This window comes from Podarcis tiliguerta (assembly GCF_965153285.1).
Source record: "Podarcis tiliguerta genome assembly, chromosome: 10".
NCBI lineage: Eukaryota > Metazoa > Chordata > Lepidosauria > Squamata > Lacertidae > Podarcis > Podarcis tiliguerta.
Window position 1 is genome coordinate 30,495,887 of NC_139543.1, and position 23,287 is coordinate 30,519,173.

Sequence of the window (23,287 nt, forward strand, 5' to 3'; positions counted from 1 at the left end):
TACAACTTGATTTTTATTTTAAAACACATAAAAGCGATTTTCTAATCATAAAAATCTAACATTAAAAAATAATGATGAAAGTTCCATCACTTCTTTATAAACAGTGCTGTTGAATGTTAAAATGCTGTGGGCTAATCTGTGAAAGAATAAACCCATTTTAGCTTTAAAAATCTTTCTACGATGCTAATAATTCTGAAACAGCACAGCAAGACAACACTGCATTGTCATCAAGTTCAGTTCTTTCCAATTCCCTGAGTCTTGAGAAGAATCCGCTGTGGTGATCTAAATACAACATTTAAAACTCAATATGGCTAACAGTGATCACGTGTACAAACCTGAAAATTATGACAGAGAAACACAACTGTGATTTAAATACAACTAGGGCCAAACTAGGCATTATTCTATTCACACAATTAGCAATGATATGAATCATTTTAAAAAGTAAGTTGCAGGTGTGGGAGCCCCGATCCGGACTGGGACATTGGTTTGGGGCAGCACAGCTTTAACTCTTTGTCCCCAATGACAGTCCCAATCCACGTGAGAGGCCTGTTTAAATTTTACTTTTAAACAACTACTCAAACAACCGCTAGTTGAATGGGTGGCAACAAGTCTTTGTCTGGCTCATAGACTGCCAATAACCTTTCCTTCTGTGAAATGTTGAAGAACGCTTTTGGCTCATGGGCTTCATTACCTGGAGTATTATGGACTGAGATTTAGCTTCGTCTTTATGATAAAACTGCTAACAGGTGAAGGGGAGTGACACTGGAATGTATATTGAGGACAGAACCAAAGTAACTGGATGCTGTGGTGTTGGGTCATGAGAGTAACTTTTGTGGTTGTCTCTTACTTGGTACTCACATAATGAAAACTGACTCAGGTTGGTATTGCCAAGGCAGCCACAGAAGCTACATTGATTCCTGTTGGAACCTGCACAGACATGACCAAGTCAAAAATCATGTTAGGTCCATAATAGCTTTGGGTAAATGCCAAGACTGCATTGGAGCATAAAGATCAGTGCTGATGAATCTGACACGAGGAATCTGAATTATTTATATGAATATGCTGGGTGGGATTAAAGGATTTTGGGGCTCAGTGAGTGCCAGAAGAGATGAAGAAATGCTGAGGTCAGGAATCAATGAAGGTTGCTGGCAACCTACACCTGGGTTCATCCTTCATGTTATTTACTCTTACTTCACTGGGAATACTTGACAATCTCCTCTTTGTGATGGATGATGAAGATGAACACATTGTAGCATGGCAACACTTCTCTGCTATAATGCCATTTGAACAAGACTGACACTGCTCTAGCTAAAAACATTTGTGACCAAATGAGGTAGAGCTCAAATCTAAGACAGGTTGTGCATTCCCAGAAGCCAGTTGGAGCTTTGCCTGTGACCTCTAGATGTTGCTGGACTCTATGCTCTCTTCAGTCCCAGCCAGTGCGGCCAATGACCAGAGTGGAGCTGTCATGCAAAAACTCCCAAAGGATCACAGGTCATCTATCCCTGTCCTATCCAAGATAAAGGGATGTGAATAGCCAGCATTTCCTATATGGGACCCTTTTACCAAAGTGGTAAGTGCAAACAACCAGAATTCAGCTTCAAATAATTTCCGCAAATTGGTATTAAAATACCAAAACAATTCAGGAGTATAGCTGAACACAATCACATTTTGCCCCAGAAGTTTTCCTTTCTCCTCTGTGCTCGTTCTAGAACCTGAGATGCCAGTGAACTAGAAGCAGCAGATCGAGCAGATAGCTGGGACAGTCGGTCATCGTCATCTGTAAACATAACAAAGGCGGGGGAACCAATCAGATACATGGTAACAAGATAAGCAAAATATGCTTAGGGGCTTGCTAAAATGGACATTGTCCTCTTTAGGAGCTGTCAGGTTAACACAAACTTACCAACAAACATATAATTATTTTCTACACTGGAGAATTAGGAGTATATATGGATAGTGAAGCCAGATTTAGATTGGTTTTTAAAATTATGACACAAGGCAAAGCTTCCTGAACTGTATGGTACTTTAAAAAAAAACACACACAATTATACTTTTTAAGAGCAACCTATTAATATTGAAACTAGAGATGCTGTATTTTATTTCTGAAAGGACCAAAAGCATAAATGAACACATCGGATTCCAAAGTATGCTTTCTTGTACTGGTGCAAACTCAGTCCAGTGGAAATACCATTTTACTTTCATTGACAGTTAACATGGGCCACACTTTTGACCATACTGCGTGGGGTGAACTTAGCTGTAAGAAGATACAGATGTAGCAACAGCACACGCAAAGGGATTGAAGCTACGGAAAACTCTACGGTGGAAAATATTGCTTGCACCCCAGTTCCAGGAAATCAAAGCATGAGCCAATAGGCATGCCACAACATCTTCTGCAACACTGCAAAGAATTCTGAGGTACACTCTTGATTCATGCATCGCTTCCAATGTGCGCTCTGAGTAGCCTCTGGCTACCATGTAACTTATGTGCTGCACATAAGGAGAGCAAAGCAATCCTGCTGCATGGGGCATGAACTGATAGATGGACATACCTACCCATGAACCATACGTTGCTCGAATCCACACAAAATTAAGAGTTTCCACCAAGTCACTATTTTTGTAATACAACATCGTCAAGAGTCTTGCCTGCCATAATCGCAAGAGACCAAACCGGAAAGCTGTTGAAAGAGCAGCTGCCTGGTTTGTCTTTATATGCTAGTTTTGTGATACTAAGTTTCTGAAAGAGCTTGCCTGAGAAATGTTCAAAAACACTGTACGCAAGAAAAAATACAGACTACCTCCATCACTATAGTTCCTTTCCTGAAACTACTATTAAAGAGGTGCCAAGACTCAGCACCTAAGCACTGCACAGTAAATGTGTGCATTTAAAATTAGATAAAATTTCAGATACTAGCTTTTCTGCGGCTAATCATTTGTTTTCAGTAGCAGAGCAACTGTTTGGCAACGATCTGTCATCTCAAGAAGAGTGATGAGACTGCAGGGCATTGCTGAAGACCTGGTTGACTTTAGAGGCTTTCTGTAAACATTTATAGTTGCTTTGCTGAGCAATCTGCACAGCCCACACACTTTTCAGTCTGAGCTATTACTGAAAGCTGCTAAAAGAGCCAAGTATCAGGTGGACCTTACTCAGAAGGTGCAGCAGTTTCTATGATATTTGCATATGCAGCCATTAATTCTGAGCAAGTACTTCCAAGCATCTCCTGTCTCAATCTGTGCAATGGGGCATTGCAAGCTAAACAATTCCTCTTTAATGGCAAGTGTTAGGGATGATTCACACATTAATTCAGAGGTGCAAAAACCAATGAACACAGATTTTTCCGCCTCGGGGTTGTTGTTTTTGTGTGTGTGTGCAAGTCATGACCCTACATCAAAAGCTGCCAAGAGACAGAGGTGGAAAGAAAACTGTGAGTATTTCTTTTTATGTGGTTCTGAGGGCCGTTTCTCACCAACAGTTCCCCATTTGAAACCTATGTAGCATCGTTATTTTGTACAGGTTTCACCGTCTTCAGAAATAATTGTGTGATTTAGCCTGTGGTCTCCTCTATTTATCCACTTTTTGTTTGCCTGGGATTGATATACTGTGGTACCTCGGGTTACATACGCTTCAGGTTACATACGCTTCAGGTTACACACTCCGCTAACCTAGAAATAGTACCTCGGGTTAAGAACTTTGCTTCAGGATGAGAACAAAAGTTGTGCAGCCGTGGTGCGGCAGCAGCAGGAGGCCCCATTAGTTAAAGTGGTGCTTCAGGTTAAGAACAGTTTCAGGTTAAGTACGGACCTCCGGAACGAATTAAGTACTTAACCCGAGGTACCACTATAAACACACATGGAGCACTACAACATGGCTCCCTCTCTCTCTAGTATCAGACAGTAAAGAGAAAAAGAACAAAGGACAATAGTCCCACATGACGGAACACAGTGACACAAATATCCTGTCTCCGTCACTTCCCACTCTGTGGAGTCAAAACATATACCGTCATGTGATAGACAACAATCCTATGACTGCAATCATGGAGCAAGTACGGACCTCCAGAACGAATTAAGTACTTAACCCGAGGTACCACTGTATAATGAGCCTCAAGAAATTCAGTAGAGACCTGAATGACCCTACTCTCTCCTTGTCCTGGGCCCTAGATGGTAGTTAGCATCATAATTCCAGTCAAACACTCCCTTGATCTTATTTGCAGTTCAAATCTAAAAGGTGAATTTAGGGAGGTCGTAGAGTTTGAAAATATTTGATCAAATATGTGCTTTGTCGTCCCAAGAGAACAATGCAATGAAGAAGAATGGTTAGAGGCAAAACAGAAACCAAACCTAAGATGCTATGCACAGACAAGGGATGGTAAGGCTGCTAAGGGACTACTACAGGTAGCAGACATGGTGTTAGGTTTTGTAGTCTTCAAGTTCCAATGGAGTTAATAAATCAGGGCATACTAAAATTCTTTCCCCACGTACTTATGATCTTGGAATGGTACAGCTACAGAGGTCTACACAACAGCTTTATTCAGATGTTAACCCTTAATTGTGGTGAATACTGAATACTGTGCATTGAAACAAGCCAACTTCAAACCATACTTAATGAAGCTGGCTTGTTTCAGCTGACCATGATTAAGGTTAACCTCAGTTTAGGGTCTGTATGGCATGTTTCTGACCTCCTCCACCATGGCCTGAGGAGAGTGCACAAAGCCAAGGCTCACTCAGGACTGCTCTTGTAGCTCTCAACCACAGCTAACGCGACATCCAAACATAATCAGTGGGAAGACATACAGCGGAACCTTGGTTGTCGAACGCTTTGGAAGTCAAATGTTGCAGCTTTCGAACGCCAACAACCCGGAAGTGAATGCTTCCGTTTTCAAACGCGTCTCATTAGTCAAGCAGCTTCTGAGGCGTGTTTCTCCATTTTTTCAATGGATTTTGCCTACCGGCAATTGCACGTCAGTTGTTGAACATTTCGGAAGTCGAATGGTCTTCTGGAACAGATTATGTTCAACAACCAAGGTTCCACCGAACTAAAATCAAGCCATGGGATTCTATAATCGTCACAAACAGAACAGTTCACTGCATAACACATGCATATACATTCTCATATTCATACACGTGTGTGTGTGTGAGACAGAGACAGAGAGACAGAGAGAGAGAGCGCAAGACTGGTTATATATTTATACACACACTTTATAATAGTTTGAAAATCATTATCTCACTTTCCTCCCAATTTTTTCTCCTCTAGGCTGAATGTACTCGTCATTTCTTTTTCCTTATTGCATATCACACAGTTTGACAGAAATTATGCAAGTTTACATTTATGGAAGGCTTTGATAGAATTTCTAAGTGCAAACATGCTATTTTAACTAAGCCAAAAGCATACAGAAAGCATACAGAAAGCATATTCCAAATGATAGCAACAATATGTGAGAAGTTTCCATTAGCATGAATTAGTATGAAATATCTATTTTTACAACAACTTTCATAGTTCCTACGGGGGGGTTATTATTGTTATTATTATTATTATTATTAATGATGATGACTACATTAATAATAAATGCCTAAAATTTATTAACGGCTCTAGTTATATTTAACATGGATAAAAGAGGAGAAATACCTTCATCAGTATAGTTTCTCTCCTGAAGTGGTAATTGCATCCAGCTCCTTTTAGGGCTTGCAACACCGCCTAAAAAGAAACAGCATACAACATTGCATTTATCCAGTCCACAAATACTTTACCTCCTCATGGGAAAGCAATTAAGATTTTACTTTTAAACACAAAAGTGCCAATATACCATATTTTTCCATGTATAAGACAACACTTTCTGCTAAAAAAACAGGCAAAATTTGGGTGTCGTCTTATACATGGATAGTGAATGCAGAGCGGGAGCGTGCGATTAATGGCAGCAGCAAGTAAAAGATTGGCATCGGCAATTGGGCAGGCAACTGGCGCCTGTGGCGAGGCAGGCAAGCGACTGGCAGCTGCAACAAGTGGGCGGGTGGGCTGTTTGTGGCGGTGAGCGAGCAGACAATTGGCAGCTGCGGCGAGGTATGTGATTGGAAGTGGCTGTGGCAAGCGATAGGCAGTGGCAGGCAGGCAAGCAATTGGCGGAAGTGACCTCCTCCACCCCCCAAAAAAGCTAAACAACTTAATTTCGTAATTTTGGGTTTAAAAAAATAGGGTTCGTCTTATACATGGGAGCATCTTATACACATAAAAATAGGGTACTAATGTACAGTTAACGTTCTTCGACAATGTTGGTCAACAAAGCATTCCCCCAACATATTAACTCCTTCAGATCGCAGGAAGAGCAAAGCTGTAAGCCACCCCTGTTCTTCCCACAATCCTGAATATAAAAGCAACCATGGAGTCAATCAGAATCAGAATTGCAATCATCATCAGGATTGCAGACGAGGGAAGAGTTAACCAGCTGAGGAAGGGTTACCCAGCAGGGAAAGAGGGCTGGAACAGAAAGAGCGTGAACTATCTGTGGTCCCACCCAACTGATGGCAGATCACCTCCAAGAGAATTCAGGTCCTTTTGGGGGAAAGGCTGCATGCTCCTGCTTCCATTGATATAGTCTTTTCAAGGCTCTAGGAAAAGATGCTGGCAAGTCAGAAACACAGGCTATATGCATAGTCCAAACCCTGGCCAGGGGGTATCACAGTCTAACAGAACAGTAGGGCCAGGGATGCATCTGCAGCCCCGCCGCTCAAACCAGATGGGGCAAAAGGTGGGAGGGGCCAGACAAATCCCTGTGCCAGGCTTGAGCCCAAATTGGGTCCAATGCCATCAAGTGGCCTGATGAGTATGCATGACAGCCAGTTGTTATGCACGTTAGCCGTTCAGCTTGCATTACTCTCAACATATACACTGCTTTAATATTTTATATCAGAGGATGGTATATTAATATGCTGAGAAACATATTTAATAGAAAGTTTCTGCATGCTTAAGGGAGCTGTCTACTTTTGGCTGTTTCAGTTTTTCAGTGTGGGGTCACATTGCAGAGTAATAGGAGATACTTGGGTATTTTTCAATGTACAGATTCACAGAAATGAAGAGTTTCTATTGCTGCTCCTGCCAAGACCCAGAAGCTCTTATTTAAAGCCATTCTACCTATCTAAAAAAGGTGCAAAATTGTGTAGAAAGTAAGCCAACCGTTATGCTGAAACTCAGGATCCCTAAGCATTCCTTGAATGCGGCACGAAGGACTCCAATAGGGCAGAGAAGCATCCTTGGCTGATTTTAAGCCAGGAACTTTTGTTGCCTGCCCTGAATATGCTGAAGCTGGAGAGCTTCTTGCACCGGACGAATCTCGGCTGAACCACTGATCTTTCCTCAGAGGCAAAGGGTCCACAGTTTTCAGCCCAGCAGCTGGGGAAGGACTCAGTGGTGTATCCTCTTCATCCTGAAAATACAGAGTTGAAAAAAGACCCTGTCACGTTGTGAAAAACTGTGCCAATGCTGTTCACAGGAAATGAACAAGACTGTCCTTTTCCACTTAGTTAGCTATGTCTGGCTACAGACATTGAAGTTACTTTCAATGAATGTCACATTTAACTGATCACTTCTGCACACACGAGTCCCTCAAACTAGTTTCATGAGTGCATAAATGCAGGTTAATAGCTGTGTATGGAGGAGTTTGGGGCTAGTGAAAATAGAGGGGGGAAAGAGCTGAAGGGACTGCTGTTGAGATCAGAGCCTAGGACTTGCCGATCAGAAGGTCGGTGGTTCGAATCCCCGCAACGGGGTGAGCTCCCGTTGTTCGGTCCCAGCTCCTGCCAACCTAGCAGTTCGAAAGCACATCAAAGTGCAAGTAGATAAATAGGTACCGCTCCGGCGGGAAGGTAAACGGTGTTTCCGTGCGCTGCTCCGGTTCGCCAGAAGCAGCTTAGTCATGCTGGCCACATGACCCAGAAGCTGTACGCCGGCTCCCTCGGCCAATAAAGCAAGATAAGCGCCGCAACCCCAGAGTCGGTCACAACTGGACCTAATGGTCAAGGGTCCCTTTACCTTTACCTTTAGTTTGTCATTTTAGAAATGATCAAAGATTGAATTGCATAAGTGGAGGTAGGAGCCTCATTCCGAGCCTCCATCTCCAACCGTCAAGTGATAGGGATGGTTTACTATGACTTAATTTCACCAGAGGGAGGTACCAGTGGTGAATTAGTTTCAGATAGGCTTGCTTCACTGAGGCTGAGCTTGTCCTGTTTAGCACCTAAACTTTGGAAACTGCATTCAATAGCATCTAATACAAATCTCAGACCGGCCCATTCCTGCAGATAATGTATCACTGGCACTCATTTTCAAAGGCTGTCAATCAATGGTCTAGGGAAGGCCATTTGCTTTGCATAGCTACAGGCCTATAGAACTGTTAGTCAAATTTTTTTAGGATCAGGAATAGAGTCATAAGCTGATTTGGGGGATTTGGGGGCCTCGGGGGCTCCCTCTCAAATAGATCCCCCTCTCTTGAGTTACCAGCCTCCTCACACATATGAAATTGGTTATAATGTCCCAGGCAGGTAGACCCTGGGTGATCCAGGAAAGGGTGTAGTAGAGACGGTCAGGAAGCCAAGTACCCCTGACTCCTCTTCCACACCTCAAGCATAGTGGAAAGAAAAGGGTTCTCCAAATCTCAGATTGTCTGAGGAGGGGCTGATAGGAAGTGCTTTCAGTCTAAAGCCTGCACTAAAACACTCCATCAGGGGATAGCGCATGTCTGTGCAATGTTTAGCAATTGGAAATACATAGTCTGTTATTTCCCCAGATACTTCCATGACATTTGTTTGATAAAACTATAACTGCTTCACGGTCTTCAACAGATAACACTAGATAATTTGTCATTTTTATTCAGTTGACGTGAAAACAAAGAAAGTGAAAACAAATGCTAATTCTAAGCAAATTTTAAGCAAAACGTACCACCCTGTTAGATTTTCTTTTCAAGTCCTCCCTTGAGATTTGACTTGCCAAGGCATGCTTTTCTGGAGACCCCTGCCTCACATGCAGCGAGGGTGAAGGCTTCAGTTTTGGAGGAGATACTAAAACAGCACCTCCTACAGGAATAAAAGAACACACTATTGTTAATGCTGAATTTCCAAAAATAAATTGCTTTGTGTTCTTTTTATATTTAAGATATGTTTATGTGTGTGTGTCTATATATCTATATGTCTCTGTCTCTATACTGTATCTATATCTATGAATCATTAAATTGTTACCAGCAGCTGGTGTTGTAAGGTCATGATGTGTTCTTTGGGCTCCACCAAGTGCCCTTAGCTGTGGAGTAGGAAGCCTGCCACCCTCTTGTGAGGATACCAAAGAAGACTCTGCCATATCACCTGGAGAATTCGTGTTTTCTTCTCTGAAAAATATGACAAAACATACAAATATACACATGGTAAAAAATGTATCCTCTAATTGACAAGTCTTATTTTGTTCTATGTATTATATAGGCCATGAACAAGAGAGAATGGAAACCACAAGAGATCCTTCAAAATATACAGTTGTATCTTCATTTCTGTGGGTTTGGTTGGTTCCCACAAATATTCTAGGTAGACTGCTTACAAATTTTACACGTTCGGTCCAATAGACAGAATCATTCTTTTTATCCAATCTAAATTATTAATGGCTGTCTTACACCCATTATTCACTGGCCTCACAGATATCCAAAAAGCCTCCTCCCTTTCACCATTATGGCCCCCATAGTGTTATCTTTAGTGCAACTTCGACCCCCAGTAATACTGGTTTTCTACCTAGTTTTCCTGTTATTCTCTATCTTAAGAATGTGTCCTGTCTTAGTATCACCACAAAACAGTCATTATGCTCCGAGTTATATTTGTATACCAAAACTGGTCTGGGACCGTAATAAATTTCATTTCATTTCGTATTTGTACACCAGCAAATGAAGTTGGATCTACCTTGTCAACTTTTCCCATTTGTGATCTTTATCAATATCAAAGAGTGAACACATACTTTTTTTAAAAAAAAATGATGTTTTCATATTTAATATGCTCTGAAGAATGTCACCAGCTGTATCTCTAAACCATTATCTCATGATTCTCATGTTACCAAGTCATGCGTTGTCAGCCATTTTCCAGCTGCTTCCCATAAGGAGGAAAAAAACTAACATGGAAAGTAATTTTCAGCATGGTTTTTAGAGCAATTCCCAATTCGCAATATGAGTAAAATAATCCATGTGTGTATGGCAGCAGGAGGTTAATCATTCTTTCTTGATACAACTTCAAAACATGGTATGGCATTACATGAACAAGCCTTGTACTCATGTGCTCCCACCACAATGTCCCCTGGCGTAAAGGTAAAGGTAAAGGTACCCCTGCGTACTATGCTTAATTAGCTCATCACTGCTTCCAAACAGGAAAACCATGGTTTATTGCAAGTCGTGCAATTCAGGATTAGCAACAAGTGGCAACCAACAGTTTCTGAATGAATAGTGATGCTTGAAATGTCTCCTGTGGCTAATTAGTAAGACAAAAAAAAAAAAAACTAGTTCAAACTGAAATAGTAATTTCTAACCTCATTCATGTACATCGATTTGATTTCTCCATTACATAGTGAAACTGTCACTGCCCTACTTAACAGACATTGCGTGTAATTGTCATAACTGAATGACGTTGGTTTGAAACATAATTTTAGATACTTACACTTGCTGGGCGTCTGTATTGGCATCCTTATCGTTTTCTTCCAGTTCTTCAATCTCTTCCGGTTCCGGCTTACGTTTCGCCTCCTCTTCTTCCTCTAATGCTGGTGACTGATTTTCCAGTTGCTCATCATTGCCTGGTTTGTCCCAAACCAAATGCTGTTTGACTGGAACAGTGGCAGCGTCTGACATGCCTAATTTCCCAGTGTTGTTCAGCTGGGACTGTTTTGGCAATTCAGGATGTGGCAAGAGCCTTCTCTCGCGGACTCTGTATAAAGAGGAAGCAAGCAGTGCAGTGAATTCAGAATGTTCCCTTATGTATTCAGAAATATACTGATCGGACTCAAACGTATGATTAAAAGCAAAACTATCGTATAAACTCTGATAAGTTTTATACTTCATACCAACATACACGTAGTTCCGTTTGTAGGGAATCCACTAGGGTTTTAAACTTGTAAACTAAAGCCTTTGCAGCCAGTATTCAAAAAAAATTGCATAACCAGTTCTGTAAGATCAAAGGTGCTCTGGGTGGCTTCAGGTCACACGAAAAACGCTTGAAACTGAGATAACTTTCAAGGCAAGTTTGCAAAATGGCACTGAGGATTATTGGTTAAATAAAAAAGCCAAAAGCTCATTGGACATGCCAGAGCCTAAAGTAACTCTTTGAATTCCAACTCCTGTGTATGTACTTTAATGCAGAATTTTAAACTTAGACATAGAAGAGTCGGATATGACTGCTGCTTCCTACTGAAGCTCCTACTGAATAGGGCCAGAAGGGCAGTCTTCCCCAACCTGGTGCCTTTTCAGATGTTTTCAGCTAGAATTCCCATAATACCTGAATATTAACCATGCTGGATTGGGTTAATAGGAGCTGACACCCAACAACAACAACTGGAGGGCACTATAGGGGCACTCAGGGGCACTATAGGGGCACTTCGTTTCCCCTCTTACCCCCATGTAGCATGTTATTGTGTAGAAGCACACATGTGCTGCCTGCAAAAACAGGTCTTCACACACATACTTCCAACATGATCTAGAGATCCTGAGTGCTTGAAACCAATTTTACTTAGGCTACAGTCACTTAACATATTTTCATGGAAGTATTTGTCCTTAAAATCAAAGGGTTCTACTTCTGAATAAATATGTTTAGGGTTGTGCTGCTAATAAAATAGCTATGCAATAAAGCCCACTGAACATGATTTCGCTTCTTGGTTTAAAAAACAAATAAATATTAATACACACAAACAAACATTCATATGTTTCATTACTAACATTGTGGAGATGAAAAAAGGGAGAATTTCATGCCAAGAATGGCCAATTTAGCACACTTTTTCTAGAGCAGTCCTAAATGAATTCAAGATCACTGTACGAAGCGATATGATTGGAATATTAGAGGCTGTAACCACAAACGGCACTCATTTAGTGAAATGAATATTCCATTTCTTAAACTATCATATTCCAGGTCGGCTTATTCCACACAGAATCCCTTACCCTGCAAGATCTAGAGCTCTGACATTGTTGCTAATGATTTCTTCAGCACTGGAATTAGAGGACAAATCCCAAAGCCTGTTGTTATCTGACAGAATCTGATTTAAATGATCTCTGGAAAAGTGGGTTCCCTGGACCCTTCGCCGGTAGGCCTCTGCTTTCTCCCGAAGCTCTTTCACCTGGGTATGAAGATTTCACAAAGTTGGATTTTTTTAATTGTGGTCTGTAACATTTGTTTAAAACTATTAATTCATTTAATAGTCACAACTGACAGCACAGAGCAGCGTGTCACAGAATACATATACATGACCAGCGGAAGCACCAACAAGGAGCAGCATATGTAACAAAGGGAAAGAGTGCAGACACAGTTTTTAAAGTTAGCAAGTGTTACAAGCGGCCAAGCCCAAGCACAGCTGTTAAATAAATTATGCAGCAAGCACAAAAAGCCTACCAGCTATGCATTTGCTTAATACCACATTGTATTTCATTTTGAAGGTTCAGAAATGTTATAATTGCTCCAAGCAGGAAGAACTTAGATGCAACCAACCTCCATATACCACATGGTATTTAGGGTGTTTTGAGAACCCTAAAGAAAGTAACATAGAAATAAAATAGCATTTATTTACTTATTTGATTATGTTACGATAAATGAGATTCAATGTCACATGAAAAACGATCCCTTTCCTGCTGTTGGGATTGTGGTGTTATCCTGCCTCCTACAGATCAGTTTACAAAGAATGTGATCTACTCTCCCTATGACTTGTTTTGAATGGCATCCTTAATAAACAGCCCTATTTAAAACTATGCGTTATCAGTAACCAATCTGACACTTGCAGGATTAAATATTTGCATGTGTATTTCATGTAGTTAATGTTAGCCATGAATATACAGAATTATACAGAGCCCTAATTTTTACTGGTGTATCATAATTTTTGCAACAACACCTCTACAATATCAAAGCATTCAAACTGTTAGTGTTATGTTAATAGTTAGAAACAGTACAAACATGGGGTTTTATGTTTTATGAGAGAAAACCCACTGATATTAACGGCTAACTTAGGTCTATTAATTATTATGGGTCTACTCCAAGTAGGATTTAGTTGGCTACAACCCATAGCTTTTACTTCCAGGCACTGTACAGTCATGTTTATTATTATAAACCACTTCACAAAATCCAAGGAACGGAAAATCTTAGTATATTAACATATTCACCAAGCTAAGCAAGCTTTAAAATGCTTTTTAAATTACCTTTATATATTTCAGGGAATAGGATTGCTGGTATTTGCAGCATAATCTGACTAGATAGCAAAGATCAATGAGAAAGTCACTCTGTGCTTAAATTAACACACACTGAGATCTCCAAATATCAAGAAATTTGAGAGCTTTCTGACACCTGTCTGTAAAGTTTCAGTACCCTTTTACTAAACACAGATTTGGGAATTTGCTATTTTAAAGATCCATTTTTCTGCATGCAAAAATTGATTGAAAAGCAAAAAACTGTAGCAGAAGATATGCATGCATGGTCAGAGCAACTGGGCACCTTGGGAGGAGATGGGAATGGATATTGAGAATGCCTGTGGTGAATTATGAAGAAACACAAAGAACACCTAAGTTTCACTATCCCAGCAGGTCATAGGCTCTGGAAACCCCTACTGTGATTATGAATTGCCCTGTATTAATATTTCAGAAGTCTAATTTGAGGTGAATTTATACCAAAAGTAAACATACACTTTACAAAACACATTAGCAATTGCCTTCAGGCAACAGCTCCCTTGGAAAGGCTTTATAACTATACTTTCACGCTGTCACTCAGCAATTTGCAAAGAGTCTCTTTGGGGCCTAAAGCCCAGTGTCAGAGGGTGGAGAAAATTAAACACTGAAGCCCCACCTGAACTATTCATTTAAAGCAATACTGTACCACTTTAAACAAAAGGACACTAGACGTGGACAGTGCAAAATGATAGTCAGGAACCTATGGGTTGTATCCAAGCAAGTCACTGTGCAAGCAAAACAACTTCCATGAGTGCAACAGGATTCCCCTTTCTCTCCTCCCCCACCCACCCCAAATATGCTGTGGGGGCCCTCCCAAGCCTCTCAAGAAGTTTTGGGAGTAGGGCAGGGGATGCATCGGGAGAGGAGAGGGAGGGGAAGTTCCCCTGAACTTGTGGAAGCAGCTTCCCTTGCGAAATGATTTAGTTGGAGTCAGCCCTAAACCACTGCTACAGGTAATGAGAAACTCCACCTCACTGATGCTGTTGCATAAGTTCTCCTCCTGGAGAAATTCAGTGAAATGGTTCCCACCACCACCAATTTCTCTGCTCACAAATAAGATGGAAATACTCAAAGTGACGACTCACCTGATCAGGTTTGTTTCCCCTGATACGTAACCAGGCTCCATCTTTGTACATATACTGTGCTGGAGACAAGAAATTTGATCTGTATTCTGTGTTCATTTTCCTGGGAAAAGCAAGTTCACAGGGTGGGGAGAGAGATTTATTATTTTGCAATTATCTGATAAACTTTGCCATTGCTTCCCACCCCCCTTTAAATCTTTCCTAATACTAAAGAGAGAAAATGTTGTATGATATAGGTCCAGGCAAAACTCTGGGAAATAAACATTACCTGTAGGAGAAGCGAGCTATTAGCAGCAATTCATTTGTAAAAAGAGGCACACTCTGTCTCAAGTCCACTTTGAAGATATGGGGGGATTGGCTTCGCTCAGCAGAACAAAAACCACTCGGCACATTCTAAGATGAACTGCTCTTTTATTAGATTGCTTCATGTATTGAATTTGGTTCCTAGGATGAGCTGTTGTTACCTCTGGCTTAGTTCAGCCATGACCAAGATGGTTCAGGGCATAGTCTGCCACTAATGTCCTCTGTGCATCTGCAAATCTCTCACTTAGTTTAGATAGAGCTATTGCACTGCACAAGGGACGCGGGTGGCGCTGTGGGTAAAAGCTTCAGCGCCTAGGGCTTGCCGATCGAAAGGTCGGCGGTTCAAATCCCCGCGGCGGGGTGCGCTCCCGTTGCTTGGTCCCAGCGCCTGCCAACCTAGCAGTTCGAAAGCACCCTCGGGTGCAAGTAGATAAATAGGGACCCCTTACTAGCGGGAAGGTAAACGGCGTTTCCGTGTGCGGCTCTGGCTCGCCAGAGCAGCGATGTCACGCTGGCCACGTGACCCGGGAAGTGTCTTTGGACAGCGCTGGCCCCCGGCTTCTTGAGTGAGATGGGCACACAACCCTAGAGTCGGACACGACTGGCCCGTACGGGTAGGGGTAACTTTACCTTTACCTTTATTGCACTGCACCCTATTAAAATTATGATATCCTATTTAGCCACAATTTGGAGAGAAATCTTTAGCTTCCTCCTACAAGATGCTAGATTAAATGAATTGGGCAAAAGATTCCTGAACTGCAGGGGTTTTGACTAGATGACCCTCATGATCCCTTCCAACTCTACAATTCTGATTTTAAAAGGTGCCACAAGACACTGTTGGTTTGCTGCACCAATGTGGCTCCCCCTCTAAAACTGTCATATGATACTTACTTAATATTTCTATGTAATCCAAGTAACCTATGTTTTTGTTTATGTTGTTTCAGCTTTGTTTCCGATTTGCTTAGCTTTGATTGCTCTTCTGCAGTCTTCAAAAATGTTTCCTTTTCCTTTTTCTGAAGCAAAAATTTCAGAAGCACATTATTAATTTTTCCAGAGGCCTCTACAAACTACATTTCTATCAGACATTATCTTAAGTCTGGACACTTCTCAATGTACCAGCAGTTTCGGGATAATTTGAAATGTGAAAATGTTCAGATATCTTTAATTGAGGAAGAATGTTTAGTTGACATATTTTATAAACAGTAGTATCTCTCCAGTGTTTCAGACAGGGATATTTCCCAGCGCGACTTGAAGGCGCCAGAGATTGGACCTGGGACCATCAACACGCAAAGCAGTTGCTTTTACTACTGAACTTTGGCCCATTACCATATGGGAAGCATCAAAATGAAATGAAATAAGAAGTAATATCAACCCCAGTGTTTTGTTTTTTGTTTTGTTTTGTTTTAATGAAGTTCAGTTTTAGAAAAATGAAGTTCAGTTTTTAAAAAAATCTTTTTTTACTATGGAATTAAATTTAAAAATACAAGCAGCAAAAAGGAAGAACACACATAACAATACATGATAACTAATTAGGAAGAAAGTGAAATTCACTTTAGGATATCATGTGTAAACCTTTGGAATAATTAGAAGAATACAGCCTAAGGGGGAGCTTATTAGGAGACTTTGCATGTGTAAGTTATGCAGCCAAAACACGGGGGGGGGGGGGAGAGTATGAATTTGTACTTTACTGGAGTGATTAGAAGCTTGAACAGCTTCCACACAGTAGGTAAATGAAAATCATAGTGCTATTACATCCTTCTTAACATTGGAGTCCCATGCTTCTTATACTCGCTCAGTAACTTTGCACAGAAACATGGCATCCCAAATGTTATCAATCCACTGCTAAAGGTTCAATGAAAAGATAAAATGCAACACTTTATAATTAAAAAATCCTTATAATTTTTTTAAAAAACACTTCTTTCCCCATATAATCAGAGTCACCAGCTGAGAATCTATTGTGATCCTAATAATCTTCATATATACAAAGTATTAACTTCAAAAGTTATTTTAAATCGTTTAAAATTAAATATGAATCTGCAATACCTTTTCTCCACACGAAATTTCTACAGGTTCAGATACAGGACATTCTTTCTCCTCCAAACAGCATCTCTGTTTCAGTTCTTTCACAGGGGGTGAAGCTTTGAAACTCCTTTCATATTCAGTTTCAGGAATAATGACAGGAGACTTATATGGAGGGATGGATTTACTTGAACTGTGAATAAACTTTGGTTCAGAAAAGATGTTAATTTGTTGATTTCTAAAGCTAAATTAACAGTGTGATCCTAACCACAGTTACTCAAAAGCAAGTTCCACTGAGTTAAAGAGGGCTTATATCAAGGTATGGGGGCTAGGACTGCAGCCTAGATCTTGCACTGAAACCAGTGACATTTAATAGTGCTTAAGTCTCCTAGTGATGTATGGAAGTAGTAGTGATGTATGGAAGTAGTAGTGATGTATGGAAGTAGTAGTGATGTATGGAAGTGAGAGCTGGACCATAAAGAAGGCCGATCGCAGAAGAATTTATGCTTTTGAATTATGGTGCTGGAGGAGACTCTTGAGAGTCCCATGGACTGCAAGAAGATCAAACGTATCCATTCTTAAGGAAATCAGCCCTGAGTGCTCACTGGAAGGACAGATCGTGAAGCTGAGGCTCCAATACTTTGGCCACCTCATGAGAAGAGAAGACTCCCTGGAAAAGACCCTGATGCTGGGAAAGATGGAGGGCACAAGGAGAAGGGGACGACAGAGGACGAGATGGTTGGACAGTGTTCTCGAAGCTACAAACATGAGTCTGACCAAACTGCGGGAGGCAGTGGAAGACAGGAGCGCCTGGCATGCTCTGGTCCATGGGGTCACGAAGAGTCGGACATGACTAAATGACTAAACAACAACAACAAAGTCTCCTAGATCACTCAACAAGGTTATAATGAATTGATAGGTCTATACTTCTCAGTTGTTATGGCACTGATCCATCTAAGTAAACACAAGTCATGCTCCCCAATGATAACTGCTTATCTGTGGGATTCTACCTAGTAAAATACTGTACATAAGAATGGTGCAGCAAAAAAACTGCTAGCACATTTGCAAAAATAAGCAGGGTCCAGTATGGTTTCAAACTTGATGGGGGGTGGTTTGTTGAGATTCCTGCATTGCAGGGGGTGGACTAGATGACTCTTGGGGTTCCTTCCAACTCTACAATTCTATAAAACAGATTCCTCATATACTATTCATGTAACATTTTATGCACCCTGGTTCGGTGTATCAAGGCAGCAATCCTATGAACGTTTAACAGGGAGTGAGCTCAACTGAATACAGTGAAACGTATTTCAAAACAAACCTGAATATAATTGCAATGAAAGTACATCAATATTATTTTATAAAAACCTAACTCCTATACAAACCTAAGTTTGGAGAAATCCCCAGTGAATTCAGTGAGGCTTACATTTAAGAAAACTTCCAGGTACAGGATGATACTTTACAATAAGAATCCTACTTTTTATATGCTTGAAAGTTACCTGGTCTGCTGCAAGCACTGGAGACAACTTTTGAGGAGTTTTCCAAATAAATTGTCGTTGATACTCAGAGCTTCTAGGGAAGCTGCTTGACCATGGAATATTCAGGCCTGCTTTCCTCTGCAAAACTCTGTTAAGCTGTCAACAAGTATTGGCAATGAACTTGGGGAAAATATAACTTCCTTTCCTCTAACAGTGTTTGAACCTTAAATGAACGGTTTAAAATTAGTGTAAATATTTTCTTGGATAAAGCTGATGAAGGCAATGTCATACCATCATATTGTATAAACATCTCTGAAACATATACATTTCAAAGACAAATCTTGCTTCCATTCATATCAATGACAAAATGTGCTTCAACAGTACCATAACCAAACCCCTTAATGTGTTATAATTATGACAGACCTACAATTTTTAAAAGAGCAATTTTTAAACATGTCACACAGAAATTCACTTCAACTGCTGCTCTTGTGTCTTAGCTTCTGCTTCCAACATCAAAACAAGAAGAAATTTCAGTAGTCTCACCTCACTGTCTTTTTCTACCAATTCCTTTTTGGTAGATAGTGGTTTTTTGTTTATATGCCCTATTGTTTTGGGTGGTGACATCTTGCTTTCTGCAAGAGCTACAGTTGATTCAGATCTAGAACTTGCAGGGCTGGAATGCACCTTTTCAGGAAGCCTGGGTGCATCAGGTGTTTTAATTTTTTCCTGATTTACATCATCTTTGCTGTCTTTTGTGTGCAACTCCAATGGCCGGTGGATTTCATATTCTGATGACGTATCTTTCTCCGAATTATTGTCCCCAATCCATTCAAAGGACTTTGAAATCTGTGTGTTGTGATAAGGCACTCTTCTCTTAGATATAAAACTGGGTTCTCTTGCAATTCCTGCAAAACAGGAAACGTCAAATCTGTGCATTTTGAAAATCCTACACAGGTATCCACTTCTCAAAGCATTATGTTATTTCTAAGCAGCAGTTAGAAAAAGGAGAGAAAGGGAAATGCAAATGGACGTCATAAATATATGCTAGTTTTATTTAGAAGATCCTGCAAAAATACCTATGTGATTTTTTTGTAGTGGTTGAAACCATCTGGCACACAACTGGTGGTGACAGGATCAAAGCCAAAAGTGAGCAGGGCATCCATTTCTCTCCCTCTGCTATGCACTTCCGACCCCCCCTTGCTACCCACATAAAACTGGGCTCAAGGCAACAGGTTGCCCAGCCTTGCAATACATAAATAGGTGCATCCAACCATGTCTCCCTGCTACAGAAGGCATAATCATTTATGTCCATTCTCCCATAGTCACTGAATTTAAACATGCAACATTGTGCCTCCATATTTCCTGGGAAAATATTTTTGGTTTTTTTGTTCTCTTCTTAGAAAATAATACTGCTGTCATGCAGGATGTCGGGGGGGTGTAATTTATCTCTATACTATGGTAAACTTTATAAAATTAACACACACAAAGCAGTAATTATACAGCCATAGAAGGACAGAAGGCCTAATTTGGCTTACCGAGCTCATCCGATCGAAGTCCAGCCCATCGGCATTTTTGCTCAGGTGCAGAGCTACAAAGCCTAGACTGAGCCGATTTCCTCCATTTGAAGTTCCTCTTGTACTCACTCAATCCCTACGGCAAGACAAAAACGTGGAAACCAGTGATTTGATGCCGTACTATTTCAACAGCTTCCATCGAACCTAACTCTACTGCAAAGATTCCTGTGAGTACACTTGCTCTCTCTTTATGAGATCTTTTTTCTTGAGGGACAGGACATATTGGGGGTCATCTGCATGGGAGTTTAATACATAGCTGAACCTATTTGTGTCTCACATTGCTGTTGGGGGTTTTTTTTGCAAGCCCTGCTACCTTTAAGTTTTAAGCACCACATCCCCAGCATGAAACCCCCAGGTAAAAGTTTCCCTATCAACGAACCCACCTCCACGCCAGGCAGAAATGAATTTCCACCGGGCACACAACTACTGAAGATGCCAGAGCCCTGAATGCGAGATGAGTGGCGGCCCTAAAGGTTTTGCATGCCAACCCAGCCCAGCTGGTGCCCACATACTAACCCATTCAGAGCTCCAGTGGGAGCGGACTCGCTCCCACCCCTGTGTTCACTCGGGGGCACCGCTCCTGCATGCTCCAACCCCAGGCTGGGGTTAGGGCAGGTATAGGGCTTTGAGTGACAGCCGGGAGCAGCAGCAGGAGGAGGAGGAGGAGCCTGGTTGCCCGGCTGCAGAATGCAACCCCACGGCGGCCACAAACGGCCCTTAAAACTGACGGGAGGACACAATAGGGGCAGAAGCCCTTGGGGGCAAATGGATAAAAGTCCCCGATAGAAGAAAAGGTGGAGGCCACACGAGCAGCCGCGTCTCACCTTCCAGCGCACAGGCATGGCTTTAAAACGGAGCAGAGGACGGAGCTGGGCGGCCGAGGCGCTCCGGGACGGTTACGGGGCGGGGTGACAACGGGGGCAGAGGGAGGACGCGGCCGCTTGTAAACACGGCCGTCGCCTTGACGAAGCGCCGCGGCCTGGCCCACCAGGCCCGCTCGGCGCCTGCGCGGGGAGCCGACCAATCACAGCGCCCGGCTTGGCTTGCCTCCATCATCTCCCCGCTTGAAGATGCTCTCGGAGGGATGGTCTCTGCTGCGCCTGGTCCTGCTGCTGCTGCTGCTGCCTACGCGCACGAAGAAGGACCAAAGTTGCCCCGAGGGAGGAAGCGGGCGCTGGTGTCTCCGCGCGCAGTTGGGCTTCAGCCCGTGCATCTTGGCAAGAGAGGGGAGGAGTAGTTGCTGCTCTTCTTCCTCGCTCGCGCAATGGGGTTGCTTGAAAACCCATCTGCGCTTCTTGCCGGGTTGGGGTGGAGTGGGGGGTGTCGTGTAACTATCGTATCTAGAGAGGATGCATTTTGTAACTAGATCGGTTTTGGAGTCCGGACATTTGTCTCCTTCCTTTCCACCTTCTCCTGTGATGGAAATCGAGCTGAAAAGAGCTTGCTGTTGAAAGATGGCAGAATTAAAGACAAAATCCTAGCAATAAAACGGGTGCTTGTGAGGTAGGTTAAGGTTAGGATGTATTTTGAATTTTACACACACATACACAGCATAAATGAAGGGTGCTAAAAAGTTGAAACATGACTTGGGCAGTCAAAAGATATTTTGGTTAAGTTAGGTTTGCTCTGGTAAGTGTGTAAAATTGCATAGAAATAATAATAAAAATGATTGCCAAGTACTTGGAGTTGTATTTGTTGTTGGCATCCGTCTGTCTCGAGAGGCAATGGGGTTCGCCTTTGTGGTGAAACAGCTGTGTAGCACCGAAGTGATGTCCCAGGCGCAAGTCTGGGCTGTGTTTTTGGAGGTCCTGGGCTGCCCAGATGACAAAATACCCCACCCCCCAGGCCTTGCTGATGTGGTCCAAAGGAAAACAAAGCAATACGTTTGGCAACAGCTTGGCTGCCGGAGTTACTGGAAGGAGGTGTACAAGGTGCCATCCAACCATCTTAGGGACTCCAGAATTTGTGTAGGGTTTACTTTCCTTCTCCCAAAGATATCCTGGAAGGCAGTGGAGGTTTAGGAGTTTTCCTTCTCCTTGATGGGCTACCTTTCCAGGTTGACAAGCCCCATGTGTCCCTCACTTCCTGGTATCATCTGCTCAGTCTGCCTGAGCCAGTCTTCACATGCAGGGGAAGCAGTTATATATTAATTTTATTTATTTATTTTAGTATTAGTAGTATTAGTATTATTTAGTTACCTGACATTTTCAGAAGATAAAATTAAGGACCCATTTTATTGCTAGGATTCTGTGGAAGCTGTTTATGTGCTTCTTCATCAAACATGGACTTAGCAAGCTAAATGTTGTCCAGTCACAAAAATAATAGCCAATTTGAATTCCTCATGCCCAAAAACATTTTTTTTAATACCTCACACTGAATAAATTTGCAAATATTAACCCCCTAAAATGACACACACTGCTGTGATATGGTAACTGACCTAAGGTGACCTAGGCTGCATACACAAACCTGGGAACTGTGCTTGGTGCTGGGAACTGTAGCTATGTTAGGGGTAAACTACAGTTCCCAAGATTCGGGGGGCTTATTTAAATGCACAAGGTGTATACAGTTCGAGTGAACATGGATTTAAACCTAGCTCTCCCCAGCTACACAACATTGGCTTTATCAATGGTGCTTACTCCTATGTAAGTCTGTATAGTACTGCAGCCTTCATCTGCAGTTCTAAGAATATTTATGGCACAATATTCTGCATCTTTACTCAGAAGTTAGACTTACTTAAGAGTAAATAAGCTTAGTCTGTAACCCAACCCCCAAACAGGCTGTTTGTTAAAAGGAGTAAATCGCATATGTCATATTTGTTGGTTTTCTTTGTAAGTACTATATTGGCTGTTCATTCTTCTCTCTGCATTCTGTAACCTCTGCTACCACTTCCTAGAAATAGCAAACTTAAATTATATCTATTGGTCATCTGTTTAGGCATCAACTCAAAAAGAACACAGCTTTAGATATACAGCAAACTGAAATTTATAGGAGAAATATGAAGGACGCCTATACATTTTGCTGTTTTACTTTGCCACTTCTTTTTAGGAATTATGATCTCTTGCTGTTATTCAGTAATGCATTAGTAAAATTTACCACACGGTACATCTCAGTGGAAAAGAGGCAGAGGGTGACTGCATTGCAAATTACTCAAGAGGAGAAGGAAAACCGAGCGGAACATAAATGATGTGCCATTTATTGTACTAATGTTTAGTTTCGGCTGCAGCGAAACAGCAGCTGCTTGCCCTTCATTAAATAAGTATATGTTCAATTTGTAGCTGTAAATATGCAATCATTCTTCGGTCAGGGGCCGGGTTATTAAATTGTGCTATTCACACAGCCCTGCATGTTCTCCCAGTACCTATTCACAGGATGCCTCATAATGTAATTACAATTTTTTCATACAAGTAAGTGGA

The 23,287-nt window shown here is 41.6% G+C and overlaps 1 protein-coding gene across 3 annotated transcripts; it reads right to left on the reverse strand.

Moving 5' to 3' along the window:
* On the reverse strand, positions 1-20,971 carry MDM1 (Mdm1 nuclear protein). 3 transcript variants are annotated; one of them, XM_083399646.1, is made up of 15 exons: positions 20,699-20,881; positions 19,836-19,950; positions 18,844-19,205; positions 18,322-18,456; positions 16,850-17,029; positions 15,698-15,819; positions 14,507-14,606; positions 12,697-12,735; positions 12,153-12,328; positions 10,666-10,929; positions 9,223-9,365; positions 8,927-9,060; positions 7,313-7,415; positions 5,624-5,692; positions 1-1,780 (listed from the first exon to the last, which is right to left on the reverse strand). In XM_083399646.1, exons 1-15 carry the CDS (start codon positions 20,714-20,716, stop codon positions 1,665-1,667), a joined length of 2,076 nt encoding a protein of 691 aa, XP_083255772.1. In that variant the 5' UTR covers positions 20,717-20,881; the 3' UTR covers positions 1-1,664. The 3 variants fall into 3 exon arrangements, with proteins under 3 accessions (XP_083255772.1, XP_083255770.1, XP_083255771.1); XM_083399644.1 differs by having other exon boundaries at positions 7,166-7,415; positions 20,699-20,880; XM_083399645.1 differs by lacking the exon at positions 12,697-12,735 and having other exon boundaries at positions 7,166-7,415; positions 20,699-20,971.
* Between the last annotated feature and the right edge of the window lie 2,316 nt (positions 20,972-23,287).

Coding starts and splice junctions, on each gene's coding strand:
- MDM1 (XM_083399644.1), bottom strand. Junction 14,607..15,697: donor GGATTACATAGAAATATTAA/GTAAGTATCATA, acceptor TGCTTTTCCCAG/GAAAATGAACACAGAATACA. Junction 5,693..7,165: donor TCCTGAGTTTCAGCATAACG/GTTGGCTTACTT, acceptor GTTTCTTTTTAG/GCGGTGTTGCAAGCCCTAAA.